The 23,185-nt window shown below is 56.8% G+C and overlaps 1 protein-coding gene across 1 annotated transcript in view; it reads right to left on the minus strand.

Moving 5' to 3' along the window:
- LOC111157645 (parvin beta) overlaps positions 1-23,185 on the minus strand; it is a 92,878-nt gene that overhangs the window by 22,782 nt on the left and 46,911 nt on the right. The window contains exons 4-7 of the mRNA XM_022519243.1: positions 10,463-10,565; positions 5,203-5,343; positions 3,775-3,890; positions 946-1,004 (exon numbers count right to left, since the gene is read on the minus strand). Of these exons, the coding sequence (XP_022374951.1) occupies positions 946-1,004; positions 3,775-3,890; positions 5,203-5,343; positions 10,463-10,565 (419 nt within the window). The remainder of the gene's footprint in view (positions 1-945; positions 1,005-3,774; positions 3,891-5,202; positions 5,344-10,462; positions 10,566-23,185) is intronic.

Genomic DNA, 23,185 nt, shown 5'->3' on the forward strand with positions numbered 1-23,185 from the left:
CGGCAGCTCCCACTCCAGAATGGCCTCCCATGTCAGCCGGGATCTGTGAAAGACCGGACGTGAATGCCTGACATGGGAGTTAATCACTCGGTGGACGAAGCAGGAGGGCTCACCGAGACGATCCATCTTTCATGTTCTGTTTCATCTGAACCAGGTTTGGGGGAGCGGCACCAATGCAGTGAATTTTTAAAGATCCTTAACAAGGGGCCGTGGGGGGGCTCCTAAAAGCTACCTGCAAAACAGACCATTTGACTGGCTACGTTCAGTAGATTTGAAGCCTTTTAGACGTCTTAAAAGTTGCCGTCCGGCTTTCCCTACGAGACGAGCGACAGTCCGCACGCTCTCAAAGGAGTTTCTGGGTCAGAAGTGTGGCTCTCTCTCCCATGGAGCTGATGTCCGGGCGGACAGATGAGCCGCGACAAGGGGTCCCCTGACCATTCTGAACCCCTCCTCCCCCCACCCAACCTTCTCGAAGTTCACCTAAAATAAGGAATATATGTCCAAAGGCTTCGGAGAAGAACTCCGTCCTCACACGGAAAACTCTGAAGATGCCAGCACACTCACCTTACAAAAGCTCAAGGTTTTAAATTTCCCTTAGCCGTTTCCTCCTTGTAAAAGATTCTGAATGGGATCGGTTCTATTTCTACTTGCTTATCATTCTTGGTGCCATTCCAGAAAAGATTTCAGGCCGCCTCGGTAAGTTCTAATTCCCGTGCCGCATGTGGTTTGCCTACTTTTCTATTTGGGAGAATTTCTCATTTAAATACCAAATCAAACTGCTATCTTGCCCTTCCTCGCAAGGGAAAAAAAAAATCCTTGAAGAAAAAGTGCACGCAGGTCATAAAGCTAGGACAGCGCTTGCGTGCGGATCTCATCCCTGGGTCGAGGGAAGCGCACAGAAGTGGCCCCTGCGTCCGTGCCGGTCCCCGGCTAGTGTCCACTTACTCTGTTGTTGTGGTCAGCTCCTCCATGACGTGGCTGGAGTGCAGCAGGCCTTCTCGCTTCTGCAAACCCCAAAATGAACAAATAAACACACCAACAGCGGGCAGGCAGAGGCGACGGGAGGAAGGACATCACTGGCGTGGTCCTGAGCTGCGTGCTGACCACCCACTAGACAGCATCCAAGCCACGCCCGCGGGGACAGACTGCAGGTGACTCGAGGGGTTGACCCTTTTGGTGGCTGGAAACTGTCCCCTCCCCTCCTCCACCCTCTCCCTAGGCTCTCTGCATTGCTCTGAGAGCAGGCAGCTAGCGGGGCCGGGGGGGGGGTTGTCAGGATTAATACCCTAGCTCCCCAAGGGAACCCATATGCCTCCAGCTGGGAGAGGGACGGAGCACGGGGAACCCCCATAACAAGGGGAGCAGCCAGTATAAGGACAGGCACGCTTGCCTAAGTAGGATACCTCCCCCACACCGTCTGCCTCAGAAGTCATGTCCGTTCCGAACCTTGGAACGTGACCTTGTTCGGAAACACGGTGTTTGCAGATAGAGCTAGTTAAGAGGAAGCCATAAGGCACTAGGGTAGGTCCCAAATCCAACACGACCGGAGTCTTCGTAAGAGAAAACAGCCACAGGCACAGAGGGAAGACTGACAACAGAGCCAGTGCCTGGACAGACGCGCCTACAAGACCGGGAACCCAGAGGGCTGCCTGCAGCCACCAGCAGCTGGAAGGGGGAAGGAAGGATCCTCCCCTAGAGGCTTCGGAGGGAGCGGGGCCCTGCCGACTCCTGTGTAGGCCTTCCAGCCTCCCTAACAGTGAGGGAACAATGTCTGTTATTTTAAACACCCAGGCTGTGGTCTTTTGCAACAGGAGTGCTAGGACACAACACTGTGTGTGACGGAATTCTCCAGAAGCCTGCAGGTGTGAAGAGGCACGGAGGGTGGCAGTGTGGGGGGTCAGGGATGGGGAGTAGCCTGCATGTCCCCAGACCCCAGGGTGGCTCTCACCAGCCAGCTAATCCAACCACTGTAAGCCCCTACGTGAACCCCTCGAGACACGGGGAACTCACTCCCCACTGGGGGGGCCCATCGTGGACACCTCTGGAGATCGGAGCTCCCCAGCCCTTCCTGAACTTGACCTCTGGGGAAGCCTCGAGGCTGGTTCTTGCTGGTGAAAAGCAGGCACCCTGCAGCGGAGCCCGTCAGCACCCACGGGCTCCCGGAGAGCCGCCAGCGAGGCCGGAGACACTTCATTCCCTCACGTATCCACGCACCTATTGGGCACCTACTAGATGCCGGGCCTGGGGCGAGGTAGTAAACACACAAGGCTGAGTATTTCAGTTTTATAGCATAATCTCAGATTTCTGGGGAAATCACTGCAACTCGGAGAAATCAAGGGCTCGCCTGTGGCCAGGCTGCCGGGTAGTAAAGAGGCCCCTGTCCTCATCCCTTCCCTCCTTGGACCCCCACATTCCTTGCGTCTCCCATCTCCGACCGGAGAACCGGACATGGAGGGACGGGCCTTGGGGTCTGGGAGGAGGGCTTCTGAGGCCAGAGGCTGGCCAGTTCTCGGGACCTCCGCACCCCGACGCATGCCCCTTTGGGTGTGGCCCGAAGAATCCTTCCGTAACCCTGGTCAGACAGGAGGCACCAGCAAGTGCTTGCCCGCGTCAGTAAAACTTTCTGAAAACCCAAAAGATTTTCTTGGACCCAAGCACAGCCTGAAAGGAAATGCCTTAATCACCAAGCCATACAGCACTCATGGGGCCCCGAGACTGATGGACACGGGTCTGGGAAGCCTTTCCCGGCTGGTTGCCTTGGGTGAGCACCGAGGGCTGGGGCAGCAGAATCGGTCCCCGCCCCCATCACCACCATGGACCGTTTCCTTAGGAAGCAAGCAGAGCCCCCACGGCGTGGGGAGGGGAGAGTAACCCTCGCCCGATGCCAGAAAGGGGGCATTCCCGCCCCGCAGGGTCCGGGCAGAGCTCCCAGGGTAACGGAGGGGACAAGCGGCTTCATAAAACCAGGACCAGCCAGAGCCTTGCGGCCCACAGAAGGCACAGAGCCGCTAAGGGAAAGAGTGGAGTTGGACAGCACAAGTGCATGAACACACAGACATCCGGGTTCCGAGCGAAACCTCATCGGTATGGCAGAGAACGGTGCTTTCGCAAGCAGAGTGTTTTCCCCGTTTGGTGTCCCCGACAGCCAGGGCTCAGGGCCAAGTACACAGTAGGTGCTTCCTATGCATTTACTGGACAAGACCACAAACACAGAGTTGGGGCTGGGTCTGTCCCCTTAAACGCAGGGGACGCGGCAGGAAAGGCTGCTTTGCCCCTGCCAGAAGGACCCCAGCTCCCAGTTACACCTCTCCAAGGGAAGCAAAAGAAACGACCCTAAGAGGGCAATCGCAGGGACTGGAGGAGATAATTCACAGCAGATGCAGAGAAAGCTTTCATCAGGGTATCCGTTTCATACCGCTGGTCTCAACCCGCTCCGGTGAGTAATAAGCTCATTCAAGAGAACTGAATTCCAACCACTTGGCTTTGGAGAGAAATGAATGTTCTTTTATAAAAAATGCTGGAAAATTAAACCTCAACACACTCATTGCCTTTGAATCTGCCTCTCTCCAAATCAGTGCCATTGTTCCGGCTCCAACATGTGTCCCCAAGCCAGGGCAAGACACACATTTTGTCAAGAGGGGAGAACAGAAGGTGACCGCACAGGAGGGAGGGAAGAAAGCAGCAGTGGGGGGAGTCCACGGGAGAAGAGCGTCCCCACACCCCACACCCCGCCGCCCCGCAGCATGGCGGGCAGGTCCGCTGCCCGCTACTTACCCGCACGACCACCACTTGCACGGACACGTGCTCGGGGAGGCGGATCGGGGCCCGGAAGTGCATGGCCAGGGCCACGAGCAGGTGCAGGATGGCCACCAGGTTCTTCCCGTGGATTGCTGGTCGGGGAGGAAGAAGGGAGCTGGTTTAGGTCAGGTTCTGCAGGAACCACGAGCCCGGTTCCAAAAGGCAATAAAGACACTGCGTCCAAACGAGACCGCGGAGAAAAACCACGGTCGGGGGTGGGTGGGAGCGGGGGCCACAGGAAAATGAAGATGACGAGCACCTCGTGTGAGTCTACTTCTCCTCTCTAATTAGCTTTCCTTCCTGCTGACTTTCAGGTGACACGGGCAACCGCTTTCAAAGCACAGCATTTGTAAAAGGTGTCAGCAGGGGTGGGGTGGTAAGGACACAGAGCGGGCAGGAGAGTGAGGTTAGCCCAGGGAAGGGAGAATTTTGTGGAAAATGGGTCATCATGGCCACTTAGGGGTCACAATAACATGCCTCACTCTCCCGGCCGCTCAGGTCTCCCTCTGCCCCATCACCGGCCTGCGCAAGGGAGGAGAGCAAGGGTGGGGGGCGGCACTCTGAGGGAGAAGATGGGAACCCCCGCCCCACCTCGGTCCCTGGCTGCTGTCCCCAACACTCCAGCTCTCCAGTCCTCGGACAGGTGCAGTCGTACTCACTCCCACGCAGTGCTTACAGCTTCCAAATACCCCAGTCCTCCCCCACGGCGCCCACGACCCTTGAGGCAGGCTTGGGTCTGTGACACATCCCGATGCCAAGAAACCAGGCGCCGTCAGCCACAGCCTGGGGCTCATCCCTCCAAAACCCAGGGGACCCTGGCAGCAGGGAGGGCTTCCCCGCCAGGCCCTGCCTGCCCTACACTGAGGATGGGGGGGTGAGGCGGGGGGGGGGGGGGAGGGGGGAGGGGGGAGGGGGGGCCCCGACAAAGAACTTTCTGGCTTTAGTTCTTCACCTTCCCGGTGTCACGTCTTGGCTGGGAAGACTGTGATGCCACATACTGGCCATGCGAGCACACTCCGGGATCTACCCAGAGGCCGGCATGAACCTCTTCCTGGGGACCTTGCTGTCAGGGCCACTCGTGTATGCGCTTGGCTCCCTTCCAAGAACCCCACAGAGCTTCTCTCTCTTTCCCCCACTTCCTCTGGGAGCCTCCCCTGCCCCACCAGACCAGAAACATCTCTCCTCTCTAAAGCACGGGGGGAAAAAAGGCAGTGACAGGCGTGACTTTGTCCCTCACCCAGGAGCGAGCTCCCAAGAGCGGGGACGCTGGCTTTGGCCTGTCCCAGCTGCCTTCCAGATAGCAGCAGCAGGAACGGGTTTTGAGCGTGCAAGCCCAGAGAGGCCACGATGAACGACAGCATGGCAAGCTGCGGGGCAGGCCCGGCGGCCCCCGAGACCACTCACAGTCAACGGTCCACTGGAGCGCCCGGCCGTGGGGCCGCAGCAGGCCGTGCACGGCTTCGAGCACCGTCTGCAGCTTCTGCTTCTGCCCGATCTCGGACTGTGTCACCTCAGCCACGTTCAGCTTGTAGCCCGCCAGCTTCTCTGCAATGAGGACGAGCGCAAGACACAGGGGTCAGGACACGCTGGAGGGTCTCGGGGCCGCCGCTCCCTCCTGCAGACTGGGGCGAGCAGATCATCACAGTGCTTGGAGCTTTCTAGTCCTTCGTGCTCCTTGGGAAAGTACTCTAGAGCGGGAAAGGGGGTGTGGAGGTCGAGGCCAGAATGGGAGGTGTCCCGCTTAGGAACATTCTAGGCACGTGACATGGGAAAATGACTCGAGGTGCACCTGCGAGGCAGGGAGGGGACCCGCAGGGACTCCGGGGATGGGGCCAGAGCAGGACAGGCTGTGCAGTGGGTCCCCTTGTTTCTCTAACAGCAGGACACCGCGGCAAGGACGGTGGGATGTTCGCAGACATTACCACGAAGGACTTTATCCCTGAGAGCGAGCTGGGAGCAACCTGGGGGACCCTGACAAGAACCGCCCCATCTGCTTGAGATCTAGGACAGACCCCAAGCCCGGCCCAGGGGCAAGCTCCGCCCACTCCCCCTCCCCCACGCAGGTCCCCCACCTGCTAAGGGGCAAGGGGAGAAGGGGCTCTACGACCCAGCTGTCCTCCCGAAGGGCTGTCACTCCTCAGCAAAGCAACAGCAGCAGCAGAACACGGTGACCTGTTCCCTGGGAGGGTGATCGTGCTGCCTGACGCAGAGCCCGACTGGCCGCGAGCCAGGACGTGGCTGCTGGCCGTGGCCCCAATGGGAGGGACAGCACACAAGCCGTGGAGTCCAGGCCGGTCACGGTGGGGATCCCATTTTGCAGGTGGTCCCCAGCAAAGCTCTGTGTATGGAGGCCCCTCACTCAACATTCTCTCCCCGTGTCCTCCCCTCCCTTCATCAGAACAAGAGTAAACCATGTTAATATTCCCTGCAGGATCCTATTGTAGAGCAATGCCGGTGGGGCTTGGGACGCTCCTCCCTCGCTCCCTCCTTCCTTCCTTCCCTCCCTCCTCCCTCCTTCCTTCCCCTCATTCCTTCCTTCCCTCCTCCCTTCCTTCGTTAGCTCACAAAAGAGCTATCTGAGCACCTGTGTGCCAGGCACCGTCCCGGGGCCAGATGCAGCAGAGAGGAGGCTCCCCAGCGGGCTGGCAGCCACCTCGAGGGCTAAAAGCTAAACAAAGCTCCTCCACCAAGGGCGTCCTGCGGGGGGCTGTAAGTGGTTGCCGTTTACGCATTTTGATGTCCCTCTGCCTCGGGTAGGTCCCAGCTGGATAAGCCACAGCTGTTCCATACCCTACGGACACCCTGAAAATACACAGCAGGACCCCCAGGTGTGGCAGGGCGGAGCGTAGGGTCCTGGGGAAGGAAGGAGGGTGACAGAGCCGGGTGGTCCAAAAGCCTCACCTGCTGGGAGACAGGGAGCCTGGAGCGCTCTGCCACCCCCTCCACCAGGCAACCCTGCAGACCTGCAGCCTGAACGCGGTGGCTGGAGGAGGTGCGGCGGAGAGGGGAAGGAAACCACACTGGCCTGTTAGGGGTCCGGGAACGGAGCACCACAGACCGGGGTGTAAACGATGTAAACTTGCTCTCAGGACCCTAGAGGTTAGAGATTGGAGACTGGGGGTCGGCAGAGCCGGTCTCCCCCGAGGCCTCTTTCCCCAGGTCCTCACGTGCATCTGTGTCTTGATTTCTTCTTCTTAAAAGGACCCCAGCCCTATGGGTTTAGGGGCCTACTTCCAACGACCTCATTTCAACCTAACGACCTCTAGAAAGACCCTGTCTCCAAATACAGTCACACTGCGAGGTTCTAGGGATTATGATTTCAACTTAGGACTCCTGGGCAGGGGGAGGCGGGGTGGGGGGACACAATCCAGCCCATGACAGGAACCGAGGAGGCTAGTAGTTCCCGGGTGCTGCCCGAGGCCGGTCCTGCTGGTTCTGCTGCGTGGGAGAGGATCAGACAGGCTGCCCGCGTCACCTGCGTCACTGCCTAGTGACGGGCTTTGCTGCGGCAGCACCTGCCTTCGGCGCACGGAGAGGGACGAGGAAGCTGGGGGTGGGGGTGGTCCTCAGATGGGCAGGCAAACGAGCTGCGGCTGAATGCGGGGCCGTGAACACACCTTGCGCAGGGAGGCCTGCCTTTTGCAAGGAGAAGGGAGCTCCATGAGTTAGAAGCAGGACCCCAGCCGGCCCGGGAGCCCCCCGGGGACCCTGGCAGCAGCACCCACCCTCTTGCCGCAAATGGCCCATCGTGCAGAAGGGTTCCACCTGCTGAAGCCTGCCACGGGGCAGAGTCGGCAGCTGTTTCCAGAGTCTGCTCTGAAGAAGAGGGACCCATCCGGGGTCGTGCTGGGGACTCACACTTGGCGACCTCACCTGGTCGAATCCAGAGGTCCGCCCTCTGTTCTCTCGCCCGCCTCCTTGAAACACCCTTCCTCTACCCCTCCAAAGGGAGCACTCCCCGGGGGCCTCCTCCCTCGTGGCTGGACCCTCAGACTCCTTCACGGGCTCCTCCTCTTTCTGACCCCTTCCTGACCAGGCAGGGCCCCGGCCGCAGACCTCTCCTCTCCCCAGGTGCACAGAAGTCAGCTTTGGCCTCGGCCCTCGCCACAGTCTCCTTTTTGGCGTTGGCTTCTGCCTTTGGAGACAGTGACGAGCCCAATGTCTAGTCCACGCGGGTGCCGTTCCTGCTGGCCCTGGGCTCTCGGACCACGTGCTCGCACGGGTCACTGGGGCACCTCGTGAGCACGGCAACACCGGCAGTAAGCCATGGACGCGCAGGCGGCGCGCGCTGATTTTCTGTTCAGAACCGAATATTCTCCTCCACGGGTCTCTTCCTCCCGCAGACCAGTGTGTCAACCCCCTTGACATGTGAGTGATTTTAGAATCGCCTGATCAGGTGCTCAAGTAAGATACTGACAAGGGACAGATGGCAGCTGCACCAACAGAGGCTGCCGAGCGAGAGTCGCTCCCGTGACACTCTGTGGGTAACACAGCCAACGCGGGACGATGGAAAATCACGCAGCTTCACAGCGCGTGTGGAATCTGCCGGCGGAGGAGGGGACCAAAGGACGTGCCTCGAGGGGCAAGATTTCTTACCTCATACCTGCTCTAAAGACCCCCTGTCACTTGTCGCCTGGCGGGCGCCAGCATCGTTGACAGGCAAATTCAGAGCCTGTCCTATGATCCAGTGACAGTACCGAGGACCCCCCTACCCCCCACTCCCCACACTAGAACTCAGGCTTAGGACACAGTTTTTTCAAGCAATTGGGTTAAAGGAGCCACGGGGGCATGCAAAAGCATCAGAAGGAAAAAAATCTGAGTGCTATTACTCTGAAGTTTGCTTCTGAAACTGCTAGGAAGAACCTCTCTCTGCCAGGAAGCCAGGCACCTGCTGGAGGGCCCATTTCCTGACAGCGGCATCACCCACGGCCAACACTTTGAGTCCAAGGGCCGAAGGGAAGCTCGGTCCTCACCTAGGACAAGGAGGACAGCCGGTAACCCGGGCAGCTCCCCCATCGGAAGAATCCTTGCCGGCGGATCCACAGATGCACACACCCCCTCCTCCAGTCTCTACTGAAAGTGGGGGTCACCGCGCATGTCCACTGTGATGACCCTGAGGGCACTGTAGCCCCCGACAGGGCTGAGGATGACCCCGGGAATAACTACACCAACACAACGATCTAAAACACCAGAACTCCGACTGATGTTTTTTTTTATCCGGACATAATCCACGTACGGTGTTAGATCAGTTTCAGGTATACAATGTAACAATTCAATCTGCCATTTTTAATAATAAACAGGCGATAGTGATTACCAACCCCGATAACGTTTCAGACTTAGGCTTGTACCTCGGAGAGTCATTCCGAGACGGGGATCCTTGGCTCAGCCAAATCCTGAGAAATTCTTGAACGTGTGGCATTAGGCCAACTCGCGAATCTGGGCCACCCTCTCTGGGAGAGGTTCCCAGGTACCACGGTGTGGAGCATCAGCTCTGGGTTGCTGAGCTCTCCACCCTCACCTGGCCGCTGACTGAGCTAGAACAGGCCCCGGTTCCTGCAACACCCACCTCCTCACCCCCCAACCCCACCCTCCTCCCAAGGGGCTCCTGGTTCCCCAGCTGCTCCGGGACAAACCCAGCTGTCACGTCAGCCTCGACGTCAGCTCCAACCTCCAAGATCTCTTCCCCGGGGTCTGCACCTCCCCCTAGTCTGAGCCACATCATCTGATACCCAGGCTCCCTGATCTCCCGCGTGATCTCAGCTTCTGCCCCCGAGCCCTCCCTTCTGTACCCAGAAGCCCAGGTGACTTTGTAAAACGCTTAGCTCTGATCATGTCACAGCCCTGCTCAAAAGCCCTATCGGCTTCCTATCACGTGGAATAAAAGCCTTTGTCGACCAGGGCTGGACGCGACCTGGCCTCGTCCGATTTCCCAGCCCTGTCCAGCCCCCCACGACCCCTCTCCCCCACCTCCTGCAGGCTCTTCCCACGGGTCTTTAAACACTACACTCTTCCTCACCTCAGAGTCTTGGCCCAGAGTGTTCTTCTGAGACATCTGCTCAGATGTCCCCTCCCCAGAGGGCCGCCCCCACCGCCAGACCCTCTCCAGCCCATGACCCTCTGGCTTCCTTCCTAGCGCGTGCCACTCTCTTAAAGCATCTGTTTGTGTCCCGTAACATTTCTCCTTCTTCCCTCTGCCAAAATGAGGGGCACAGGTGGGCGAGGGGACCCCCTCCCTGTTGTTACCACTGCATCTCCAGAGCCCAGACCCAAACCTATCACAAGCTGAATCTTCGTCCAACAGACGAACGACCAAGGCAAGCACGACTTTTTCCCTCCAGATGTACTTTCACATGATGGGCAGAGTAAGGGAATGACATATGGGCCATCACCAATTGCGTGTCTTTCAGGGCAAATTGCATCAGGCCATTCCCTCCCCACCACCCCCGCAGGAGGGCTGGCCTGCGGAGGAAGTGGCACCATCCTTGTCCCATCTCCCTGGCTCCACGGGAAAGTTCTGGAACCTGGGCGTGGCCTGCTGCCGCCAGGAGTCGCCACCTGGAGCGTGGGCTCAGAGCTGCGGCTCCAAGGCTGCCCTGAGGACGAGCAGCCCATGCCCCCTTGCAGAGAATCGAGTGGCCGTTTGCTGGGGATGCCCGAGACTCACCCAAGAGCTTCTGGAGCACCTGCCCGTCGTAAAGGTCCTCCTCCAGCTGCTTCACGATGATTCTCTCCTCCACCAGGACGTCGTTGATCCAGTCGATGAGAACCTGCGGACAAGGAGCATCATGGCCTCGCTTACCATGCCAGGCAGACCAGGGCACCGCCAGAGCAGACCTGGAACTGAGCGCTGCTGGGCACCGAGACGCACCCCGGCACAGCAGCCGGGCAGACGGGAAGGGAAAGACGGGGCCTCGGCGGCTGGACTTCGCGTGGGATTTCACGAGGGGACGGCTGGAGGGCTGCTACCACCATGACCCTGGGCATCCTCCTGGTGGGAGCTTGGGTGGACGGGGATGCTCTCAGGTAAAGGAAACGAGGATTCCTGTTCACAGTGGCTTGGAGGAAGGGGTAACATGCGTAATAGCAGCACTGGCACGACAGGTGGCCCATTCGACATCCGTCCATCCCTCCCCTCCCATAGGATCCGCCCCAGAGCAGCTCCGGCCACCCTGAGCCTAAAGCCCTGGAGAGAAGGCGGTCCCAGACGGCCCGTGATTGACAGCTCCGAGCCCCTCTTCCTTCCAACAGCTTTACTGAGAAAGAATTCACATCCTATACCATCCACCCTTTGCAAGTGTGCAATTCAGGGGTTTTTAGTCTTCATGGACTCGTGCACCCATCACCACAATCAACTGAGAACAACATCATCGCCCCCAAAAGAAACCCACAGCCCGTAGCAGGCCCTCCAAGCCCTCCTTCCAACCACTCAACTCTGCTCTCCGTCTGTGGATCAGTCTATTCTGATCTTTCGTATAAATGCACTTTCATGCCAATGGGATTTCCTATAAATTTCGTATCAATTGTATTTTATGTAATACAGGATATTCTGCATCTGGCTTCTCTCGCTGGGCACGATGTTTTCAGAGTCCATGTGCTCTGAAGCCCGGGTCAGAACTTATTCCCTCCCATGGCGCGATGACACCCCGGCACACGGATCTGTCACATCTCGTGGGTCCACTCGTCCCAGCGGAGGGCTTCTGCACTGGAGCCACTTTTCGTGGCTTTGGGGAGTCCTGCTACCCGGAACGTGGGCGTCTCAGTTTCCATGTGGACACGCGCTCACTTCTCTAGGCCAGCCTCCCGCTGGAGACTTTTCTCAACAAAGTTTCCCCTCTCCTCCTGGCGACCGACGACCAACGTATCATAAGAGATGACAGCTTCAGCTGTGAAGAGATCTATGGAGAAACGGGATTCCATTTGGCCAATCCCACTTCAGCCACTAAAGAAAACGGATGCCTGAACACACTCAATCAAAAACAGAACAGGATCTTCCTGTGCAGGCAAAACTAATAAAGCTACCTAATTGGTCTCAATGACCTCTTGGAAATGGGACGTTATTGCCCCTCTCGAAGACGGACGAAAGGGCACAAGTCCAGAATATCGAGTTCTGTGTCACCCTCTGAAACAGATGTGGCCTGCGAAACGGGCCACAAAGCAAATTTCTGTGAAGCATCTTCTGTTTTCCCACTAACTCAAAAATATTAAATCAGACACACAATCCCATGAAGAATGGAAGGGAACATAAACGCAGGTCTGGAGGAAGGAAGAAAGAGGTGAGCAGCTCTGCGGCATTCTGATTTCGACAAAGCCATCCGAAAGGTCAGCAAACAAGCCAGCGACAGTTCTCCCACACCGTCCCCCGCCGGCTCCCTCCCGCTCCCTCCCCAGGGCCAGCTGCCTGGGTTGGGAGCCTGGCCGGGGGTCTGGAAGCCGGAGCTCACCCCCCTCCCTCCTTCCAGCACCTTCCTCCACGGACACCATGCTTGCCCAGCTTGTGTGCTCCTCTCCACCCTCCCTTCCAGTTCCCCCGGGGAGTCTTCCGTGACCTCTGCGGCCATGTCTCTGAGGCCTCGCCCTGCACAACTCTTCTTCTTGCTCTCCGCTCTCTTCCAAGGCTAGCTCATGCCTTCCCGCAACTTCCAACGCAATCCCCAATCAGAAACCCCTAACCATGCAGCCTCACCTCCATGATCCTGCTGTTCAGCCATCCCTAAAAGCATCTCTGAAAGAATTCACCTCCCTCCAAACCTGCTCCTTTTCTAGGAAAGAAACAGAACGCCATCCACCAGCGCCTGGACTTCACCCCTCACCCCACTTCTGCCCACCTCATAACTGGGCCCACTTTTCACCCTCTCCTCTTCACCGTCCTTGACTAAACCACCTCCCTGAACCAAGGCCACTTCCAACTGAACATCCAGCCTCCTTGCTGGTATTCTCAAAAACCCCAGGTTCCTGTCTGCCTCAGGACCTTTGCACGTGCCATTCCTTCCAGCCTGAACACATCTCCTTCCCCCACTCCCTGGCCAGCTCACACTCATCTCTCAGGTCTCAAAAGTCCCTATCATTCTCTGACCACCCCGTCCCATCCAGGCCACGAGCCCCATCACCCCCTCAGCACACCCAAGCACCATTTCCCTGACCCTGTTCACATTTATGTCATAATCTCCCCGACTGGACCCAAAGCTCTGTGGGAGCTCTGGCACCAGTGGCTCCGTCCCCACCACTCGGGACTTACTGCCTGCCAGAAGCAGCCACCAAGTTGACTAACCAATTTACTGAGCATCCACTACGTGCAACCTTCTGGGAATAAACAAGACAAATGGGGCCTCTGTTCTGACATTCGAATTCGACATGCAAAGAGACATAAATATACACACTTGCAGACTGTGATCCATGTTAGAGAGAAAATAAGGCAGGGTAGAGTGGAGAAGGCTGACGGAGACACCCAGCCAGGCAGTGAAGGTCAAACACCAAGAGTGACCGGCCATGTTGATGGCAGGTGCCCTGACCTGATACGATGGGATGAGAAGGGCACCATACCTCTCTGGGGTTCCTCCTGAACGGATGACCCCACTCTAATCCAGAGGAAAACACCAGACAAATTCCCAGAAAGGGGCATTCTCCAAAATCTAGGTTAGCACTCATCAAAATGGACAAGGTCATGATACACACGGAAAGTCTAAGAAGCTGCTGGAGCCCAGAGGCGCTAAGGAGACACGATGATGAACTCTCATGTGGGATCCCGGACGGGGTCCTGGACCGGAGAAAGGACAGTGGGAAAAAAACTAAGGAAATCCGAATAAAATGTGGACTTTAGTTAACAGCAACGTATTAATACTGAACAAACGTGCCACGCTATCAGAGAATGTTACTAAGAGCGGAAATCAGGTGTGGATTTATGGGAATTCCCTGTACTCTCTCTCGCTATTTTTCTATAAATTTATAACTTGATTAGAAAATAAAGTCTATTAAAAAAAATAAGGCAGGGTTTGGAGATGGGGGGGTACAGTGGCCATCGGGGACCAGGAGGTCAGGGGACTTCCTGGAGGAGGTGATCTGAGCAGAGATACACCCAGACACAGTGGAGGGCATGGGTAGGACAGGAGCTAGGGTCAGAGGTGAGCCTGGGAATGGGCAGGTGAAGCAGGGTGGAGGACTGGGAGAGGGAGAGAGACAGGGAGCGGCTGGGCGGGCGCGTGGGACATCTCCAGCGTGTCGAGGTCTCGGGGATGGTGTGAGGTCAAGAGGAAGACCCGTGCCATGGGCTGGAGGCAAATGAGGGAAGGGAGAACAGACAGAGGGAGACAGTCCAAGGAGGGAGAGAAAGGTCTAGAAGCAGCTGGGAGCATCTGGAGCTGGGAGGACGTCTGCTCCCTCTTGCCCCGACATCCATAGAGGGAGGCAGAGACCCTCTAAGCCATCCGAGCCCTGTCACCCACCCTCCCAGGACATGGGAGGGTTACACGGCTGCCAGCTATCACAGGACGACCTGTCCTGTCCCTTTGTCTCCCTGTGGCCACCAGCAAACCTGGCTCCTGGCAAAATCCCTTATTCCCCCAGGGCTCTACCGTGGTCCTTTTATCAGCAAGTTCACAGCGATTACAGGCACCAAGTGACAGTGTTCCACTCACCAGTTGCTACCGAACACCTGCCTCCTGCCCAGCGGTGGGGGGCAGAGTTGTCCCTGACCTACGGGAGCCGACACTCCAGCTGGGAGTTGGGCAGAGAAGAAAGAGGAGCTCGAGCGGAGCGATGGCAAATCGAGGCCACGGAGGTACAGAGCTCTGTCCCGATGTCTCAGGGAAGAGGGGGGCATTCAGAAGGCGAACCCACGGCAGGCAGGGCAGGAGGGCCAGGTGACCCCCAGGAGCCAAGCTAGGGCCACACGGCCTCCCTCGGGGCTGGAGTCTCAGAGAACCGCCTCTTCCCCGCGCTGCTGCTGCCGGTCCAGGGCACAATTCCACAGACCACGCTTTCTCCGGACAGAGGAGGGGGGATGCTTCCTTCTCCCCTGAGACCAAGAGACCTGGAATGACCCCCCACGGCAGCTCTCTAAGGCTGACTCACTGCCCAGACCCTGAGCCCACTCCCCCAGCCACAGAGCTGAGACCCCTGTGTCTGCGCCCCCCCACACCACCCCGGGGGCCTGTTCTGGCCCCCTGATGAGATTTACTGATGTGGATTTTTTGCAAAGTGTGTCGTTTAAACTTAAGAGAGAAAAATGAGTGCCAGGGATGGCACCTGCTACGTTAGCCTCCCCACAGCACCCAGCAAAGCCCCGAGCCATAAAGGGTCATAAATGCCAGGTAAGTGACTACTAATAATGTTCCTTATGTTGTCTATACTTTTAGGTTACCACCTTTAAAACGATTTTGTAGGCAGAATTTCCAAAGATCCCCCCTAAGATCCCAGCCTGCTGTGTACAGGCCCCTATCAACCCTGGGACTGTGAAGATGATGGTTTGCACCCCATGGTGTGGCTATTATAGGGCCCAGCTGACAAGAAAGAAAGAGCATCCGGGTGGGCCTGACCAAAGCACATGAGCCCTCTGAATCTGCATCTAGAGGTCAGAGACCACAGGCAGAGAGAGGGGAAGCACAGGGGAGAGCCTCCGTGGCTGGCTCCAAAGGCAGTAGGGCCCACCTGGAGAGGAGAGGACTCTAGGGGTAGAGAGCTGACTCCTCCCCAGAAGTTCCAGAAAAGAACTCAGCCAGGCATCACTCAGAGCAGAGAACCCAGCCACACCTCTGACCCGCTCAACTATGCCCTAATCAACAGATGTTGCTTTAAGCAGATGAGTTGATACTTAGTTACGCATCAGCAGAACACTAATACAAAGGGCATTCGCTACGCTCAAGCATCAGCCTCATAAACAAGCACCACGACCACCGCCTACAAAACCCAGTGTGCTGCATGTGCCGGCAGGGACCCGGGGCCCACGCCTGAGGCCCAGAACCACCCACCCCGAGTTCTAACTGTGGGACCTGCAGCCATTTAACATCTCTGGTCCTCAGAGTCTTTGTTAAAAAGAAGGCCAAACAATGCCTACCCCTGTGTGTGCTACATGACCCAGCAATTCCAGTTCCAGATGTTTCTGCCAAGGTACTAATCCAAAAGGGCCCCTAGACATTTACTAACTCTGGAATGACTCCAATTTTTGTGTAGCAAAAGCTATATACACAGAAGACAAAGCCTGAAGGGACACAAATAAAGGAAAATTACCACTGCCTTCTGTTTGATTTTTGTCTTCTGGGTTTTCAGCAGTCCATGCTGCGGTGGTAGCTGGAAAAAGTAATAATAAATACCCTTTTTAAAAAATCACTATCCAGATGGCGTCTTTGCAGAAATTGACAAGCAGATCCGAAAACGCATATGGAAATCCAAGGGCTCCCAAATAGCCAGAACAATCTCAGAGAAGACGAAAAAAGTTGGAGAACTCACACTTCCTGATTTCAAACCAAACCGAAAAGCTATGGTAATAAAAATGCATGGTGCTGGCGTAAGGACAGACACAGAGACCAAGAGAATCCAGTGGAGAGGACACCGACAGTCCTCCCACTATAGTCTACTGAGAGCAATAACAACGCTAATTCAATCCAGGAAATGGTGCTGGGACAACTGGGTGTCCACGTGCAAAAGAATACACCACACACAAAAATCAAAACCAACTCGAAATGGACCAAAGACCTCAGTCTAAAAATGAACACTATAAAAGTCTTAGAAAGCAGAGTAGACCCTCATGAGCTTGGATTAAGGAAGATTTCTTAGCTATGACACCTAAAGCACAAACAACAAAAGAAACAACGGCTAAACCGGATTAAAACTAAAAACTTTTGTCCTTCAAAAGATACCAGCAAAGGAGTGCATGCACGGCTCAGCTAAGCCTCTGCCTTCGGCTCACGTCAGATCCCAGAGTCCTGGGGTCGAGCCCCTCATCGGGCTCCCTGCTCAGTGAGGAGTCTGCTTCTTCCTCTCCCTCTGCCCCTCCCTGCCCCACCGGTTTGTGCGCTCTCTCTCTCAAATCGATGAATAAAATCTTAAAAAAAAAAAAAAGTGCAATAAAGTAAAAAGATAGCCCACAGAATGGGAAACAATCTTGCAAAATCCTCTGAGAAAGGGTTTGTATCTACAATGAGTAAAGTACTCTTACAACTCAACAATAAAAAGACAGCCAATTTTAAAATGCACAGAAGATCTGGAGAGACTTTTCTCCAAAGAAGCACACACATGCCCAACACACAAAACGATGGTCAACATCACTAACTATTAGGCAAATGCAAATCAAAGCCCTGGTGAGATACGGTTTCCTACTACCGAGGGGAGCTGTATTAAAAAGACAACAGAAAGTGCTGGCAAGGATGTGGAGGAACTGGAATGTTTCCCACGTCGCTGACAGCACGGAAAATGGTGCCCATGGCAGAACAGTGTGGTAGTTTCTCTGAAGGTTAAACACAGAATCATTACCTGACCCGGCCATCCCACTCCCAGGCATGCGCCAAAAGAGAATACCGAAAACACGTGTCCACGCAAAATCTTGTACATGGATGTTCAAAATATCCACTGTTCAAAACAGCCAAAAGGCAGAAGCAACCCAAGGTCCATCAACAGATGAAGGGGTAAACACAGGGTGGTCAAGCCACGCAGGGGAATATTACTCGGCCATAAAAAGGAATAAAGGTCTGACATCGGTTACAACATGGATGAAACTTCCAAACGTGAAATTAGCCAGTCACCAAAGTCCACATACCATATGGTTCTCCTTATAGGAAACACCCAGAATCGGCAAGTCTATGGAGACAGGATAATTCCACGGTGATGGAGCGGCTGCTGGCACAGGGAGGGGGAAGGAATAGGGACCGACTGTTGATGGGGGTGGGGTTTCTTTCAGGAGTGATGAAAACCTTCTTAAATTGATTGAGGCGACAGTTGCATGACTCAGGGAGGAGACAGTCCCCCTGCAGTGGACGGGATATGGACACCAGCTCAGTAAAGTGGTTATTTGATTCATCTCTGGAAGGTAGGTGTTCCCACCTGCTTCTGCAGGGCCGTCTGAGGATTCGTGAGGCGGCCCAGCTCTAGACGGCTACCATGATCTACACAGTTGTTAGTGCAACCGTCCCTGGAGCTATCTGCATGTCCGAAACTCCTTTCTGATCACTCAGCATAACCAGCAGCACCCAGTACATGCCAGACATGGCCCTCAGCGTGGGAGATACAAACATGACCTCATCTCTGCCCCACGTGGGGCCGTTGAGGCATCACAGCGGCTTCTTGGGAAGCGCATGTGCAGGAAGGGAATATACACATAGGAGGACAGAGAAGCCAGGCCCATCTCGTCCTACCTTGGCTACTAGAAAGAGCTGGTCCCCACCCTGTGGGGAGTCAACACCCAGCCACCTCTCTGATCTTATCTCTGACCACTGTCCTCCTTGTTCACTAGGCTCCTGCCACACTGCCCTCCTCACTCATCCTTATACATGCTGGGTACATGCATACCACAGGACCTTTGCACTTTCTCTTGCCTCCGCAGTGATATTCTTGCCCTACATATCAACAAGCAGCTCTCGGTTCAAATGCCACCTCCCTGACCATGGTGCCTAGAACAGGAGGAGAGAAAGCCACGCTGCTTCTTGTTTGGGGCTCCTTCAAAGCACTCATGGCCTTCGGGCCAAACATTCATTCCCCAAATCTGTCTCCCCAGCTGGCCTGTAGGCCTCCGTTTTGCTCAGTGACATATCTCCAGTGGCTACGCTTAGAACACACAGACGCACAGAAGGTGTTCAAGCCACCTACAATACTGCTTACAGACCCGGGCTGGTCTCTTGGGCACACAGACATCCGGCGGCGCCAGAGGCTGCCTCGCCCGGAGCTCAGTCCTGCTGGCAAATACACAAGAGACACCGCTTCTGCTACGAAGACGAGGAATCTTAAAAATCCCATCCGGTCGCTGACGTGATTGACCACAGAACAGGACACAAAGGGATGCAGATCCCATTCTCCACAACAGGCCACGGGAGTCAGCTCTGGGAAGCAAAAGCGACTGGGCACCCAATTCCACTGCCAACCCCGGGGGAGAGGCAATTGCGTCACCAGACACCGCGAAGCACCGCCATCCTCCTCCCCCGCTCCCCCCGTCTTAATCCCGTTTCTCGCAAGGCTTTTTCAACATAGTACCAATCATTATTTCTTGGACGTACTCATTTGCAAACCCCAAATCCTGCCGCAAACGTCTAGGACCTACACTGACGATGCCCTCAGCTCGTATTTTTCACAGACTTGCCTTAAGCAGAATAAAAAATTACTTGTCCTCTCATTCCCCCAAAGGATAATCAGGATCTGCGGCCTGTCTTCCCCAAAGCTATGACAGTTACGTTTTAATCACTTCCAAACAGGCTCTCCGGCTGCTTCCTCCACGGACGCGGGCCAGGGTGCAGCAGGAGGGGGGCCGGCCCCAGCCGGGTGCAAACGCCGGGACGCAGCGCCGGGGCATGTCCACGCGGCTCAGCTCCAACACACCGCCCTCCGCCCAGGGGATCATTTTTTCTGCAACTGATTCTCTTCACAGGGACACAGGAAGGAAGAAAACAACTGCACAGCCAGGAAGAGTCTTGTCCAATAAACTGGGAAATGAGATGTGAAATCTGCTCACAGGGAGGACGGTGCACCCCGGTTAACGACACGGTCAGCTCGCCTTGGCCCGGCGTGCTTCTGAGCGCGCTGGCTTCTTCCTCTGGCTCTTGGTTCTGGAAGGCAGGAGGACTGCCACGCCGTCTTTCGAGGATCATTAAAACCATCAACTCTCTCATCCATATACTGCAAACCGCTCAGGGCCGCACGAGCTGCTTGGCCTTGGGCGGTCCAGGAAGCTTCTGGAGGATGCTAGAGCAAAGGCCTGGGGCCCAGAACGCCAGCGGGGAGGGCGCTGCGGGAGGTCTTCCAGCCTCCAGAACCCGCAGGACGCTCGCACCCACGGCCCAGTTCCCACATCAGACCTGCCCCTGCCCCTCTGCCCACGGCACCTCGGCCGCGCTCGAGCTCCGAGCTCCGTACCTGCCACGGCACTCGTGCTTTTCCCACTTTCGCTGAATTTGATTCAAGGAAGCCAGACTCCAAGCGCCCCTCGCCCCTTCACCCCTTAACGCCACGGGAAGCACAAGAGATCCTCGGAGAGAATTTCTGAATGAACGGTCTCACTCGTAATGCCCGGCGTGGCCTAAGCCAAGGTGCTTTTTTCCTGGGAAGCAGAGGGTAGCTGGCAATATTGTAAACGGTGACAGTCCTGCGGCAGTGGGGTCATGGGGCTAAGTCTACAGAGGGAGTTAGGATGGGGGCCGAGAGAAGAGGCGAAAAAGAGCAGATGACTGGGAACAGAGCAAGAAAACAAGGACGCTGACCGCGCTGCTTCAGAGATGGCCCCCTCGGGCGCCCAGACTGGGACGTGGCCAGTGTCAACTGATCTCACCCGTGACCAGCTCAGCCGGCGTGTGGCCCACGCTCCCCACTGAAAACACCCTTTCGGAGCAGAATCCCTGCAAAGAACCAACAGCAGCGTGGACAAGCAGAGTCCACGGTGCAGAGAGTGGGTCTGAAAAGCAGTAAGAACCACGCAGGTCACGTGCATGGAGGTGTTTTGTTGGAACCACCAAGACTGGCCATTCACAGTCCCCTTTCTCAAGGCGGCGGGGGGGGTTTCCTGGAACCCCCTGTGTCAGCACCCAATTCACAAGGGCCCCAACCCTCGCCACAGGTTCCCAGAGCCCCTTTCCCAAGATTCCAACTCCACAGGTCTGGGGTGGGCCAAAAAGACCTGCCTTGTCCCTCAGCCATTCTGACGCACTCACTCCTCTTCCTACAGGTGGGACCTGGGCGCGGGACCCTGCGGAGTCAGCTGGGAGAGAAATCTGACAGCCACTGCAGAGGCTTCCATTGGAGAGGGAGGAGACCAGTAAGTGCACGGTTCCAGGCCAGGGAAGTCAGGGAGAGAAAACCAGTCAGGGCACAAAGGTGGGGTGTCTCCGGAGGGGACATCAGGAGAAAAGGGACAGGTGGAACAGCATTCTCCATGCTGGGGGCCACAAGAGCACTGGCCAGGTGCAGACCCTAACCTTGCCCGGAGTGCAGACTGGCCTGTGCCTCAGGGCCCCTGGAGCGTCCTGCTGGAGCAGCTGCATAACAGCCTGGGGCTGGCCAAAAAGGACTAACCTGGCTTAGGCTGGGGCTTTGGGTCACACTCTATTCGTCACAGGGGAGGGCGGGAGACAGGCTGGTCCCCAGGACAGTCAGTCATGCCAACGGGGTGGCAGCCCAGCAAACACTCTGGACATGAGGCTTGGGGACCTTCCCTGGCCAGCGAAGCTCAGGGAACGCTGTCATATCACTGCCGGTAAGTGACGCTGTCCACGATGCCACCAGAAGACATTTGGAAACGCCACATTCAGTGCCCTCCTGGGCCCGCCCTGGGTGCCCCCTCCCCCAGCTGATTTTCACCTGTGTCCTTTCACTGGGATGAACCCGAACAGCGAGTGTGGCAGCATTCGGTGACTTCTGCTGGTCTGTCTAGTGTCAAACCCACAGGTCGATTTGGGGACCCAAACTTATAACTAGCGTCAGAAGTGAGGGTAGGGCTTGGGGGCCAGCCTCTGGCACCTCACACCTGGGTGGGCACAGGCTCCACGATGAGCCGAAAGGGAAGGCAGGAAGTGACGCGGGCTGGGCTCCCCCACCCCGGGCACAGGCCACTGTGGCCTGGGGACTGGCTACGCCCCCCGCGAGGAAAAGCTGGTGCTGACGGCAGCAGACCCTGATTCAGGGGCACGCCCGGGACCCCCTAGCCAGTAACCCACGCACACGGCAAACACGAGGGAACCAGGGGCAGCCGAAGCCCAGCCCCGGCATCCTAGGAGCCACCGCCCACCCGCGCTAGTCTGTGAGAACTAGTACCTCCCGCACACCCCTCCATCCCACCACCACAGCGACTAATGATCCCCAGCCGGCCAACCCGGCACCGCCGTCCTGCTTGCCGTGTTCACACTCACTTGGAAAAGGCGTGATAAAGTGAAAAATAGGCCACCAGCCTGCCTCAGATGCTGCCTGCAGTCTGGGAGCAGGCAGAACCTTCCAGAAACTGTCCATCTCCTGGCACAGGTCCTGCAGGCTGGCAGGACAGCCTCCCAAAGAGGAGTGGCCCAGGGTCATCTCCCAAACCAAGACCCCTGCATTACGTCCCCAGAGTCCCTTCTGCCACAGGAGGTAGTAAGAGTTACGTGGACACCCTGGGGGGCCGTGACTCAGTCCACCACCCCTGGGTTCCCCAGAAAGAGCACCCAGGGCCAAGCTCACTGCTGCTCCCTTGCTGGGGTTGGGGACAAGCCCAAGCTAGCAAGAGTGAGCGGGAAGGGAGATGAGGCAGGGGCACCCCTGAGCTGACCACAACTTGGGAAGAAAACCCATCCGTGCTCAGCCATGCAGCGTCCCGAGTGTGGCGCCGTGGCCCTCCCAGCCACCCAGCGGGGAAGCAAGGGAGAGGCTCTCTGTCTCCAGTGCCTTCTGGTCCTCCAGCTGACATTGTCTGATGGGGTGCAGGCCTGCCCATGCTGCAGCCCCCCTAATTGGCACACTCCGTCCCCTGCAGCATGGCCCTTCAGCCAAATCCAGAATCCGGAAGAGCTGGGGAGCCACAGCCACACAGGTCCCACGGGGCCAGCCCCGGGTGCAGAGATACTGCGGTCCCCTCTGCGTGGGCTGCTGAAGGACAAGCCCCTGACCAGCCCTCACCCCACAGCGCCCAAAACACCCCGTGGGCTTAGAAGTCACAGCGGTAGGGGCACCTGGGCAGCTCAGTGGGTTAAGCCTCTGCCTTTGGCTCAGGTCATGATCTCAGGGTCCTGGGATCGAGCCCCGCATAGGGCTCTCTGCTCAACGGGGAGCCTGCTTCCTCCTCTCTCTCTCTCTCTCTCTCTCTGTCTACTTGTGATCTCTGTCTGTCATATAAATAAATAAAATCTTTAAAAAAAAAAAAAAAAGAAGAAGAAGTCATGGCGGCACAACAGAGCCCGGTCGGGTCAGGTGAATCCGACAGGAGCACAAAGCAGACCTCACACAGGAAGAGAGCACTCCGCTCATCTCAGCATGCCCAGGGCCCGGCCCAGTGCCCAGTGTTCGACCCCGGCTGAACGAACAAGGTCCCAGATGACCAGACCCATTCAGCCCACACACGCCTCTAACAGGTATAACCTGGCGGGGGGAGGGCTCTCCCCTCTGCCCTCATGTGGACGTGAGGACGGCACCAGCTCCCCTGGGGTGTTTCAGGGAAGTGATGCTCGTGAACTCTCCATCTTTGCTCCAACACTGAAGAAGGAGAAAGCCGAAAGGCGTGTGTGGCCGTCAA

Source organism: Enhydra lutris, unplaced genomic scaffold (genome assembly GCF_002288905.1).
Source record: "Enhydra lutris kenyoni isolate GAN:26980312 unplaced genomic scaffold, ASM228890v2 scaffoldscaffold55, whole genome shotgun sequence".
NCBI lineage: Eukaryota > Metazoa > Chordata > Mammalia > Carnivora > Mustelidae > Enhydra > Enhydra lutris.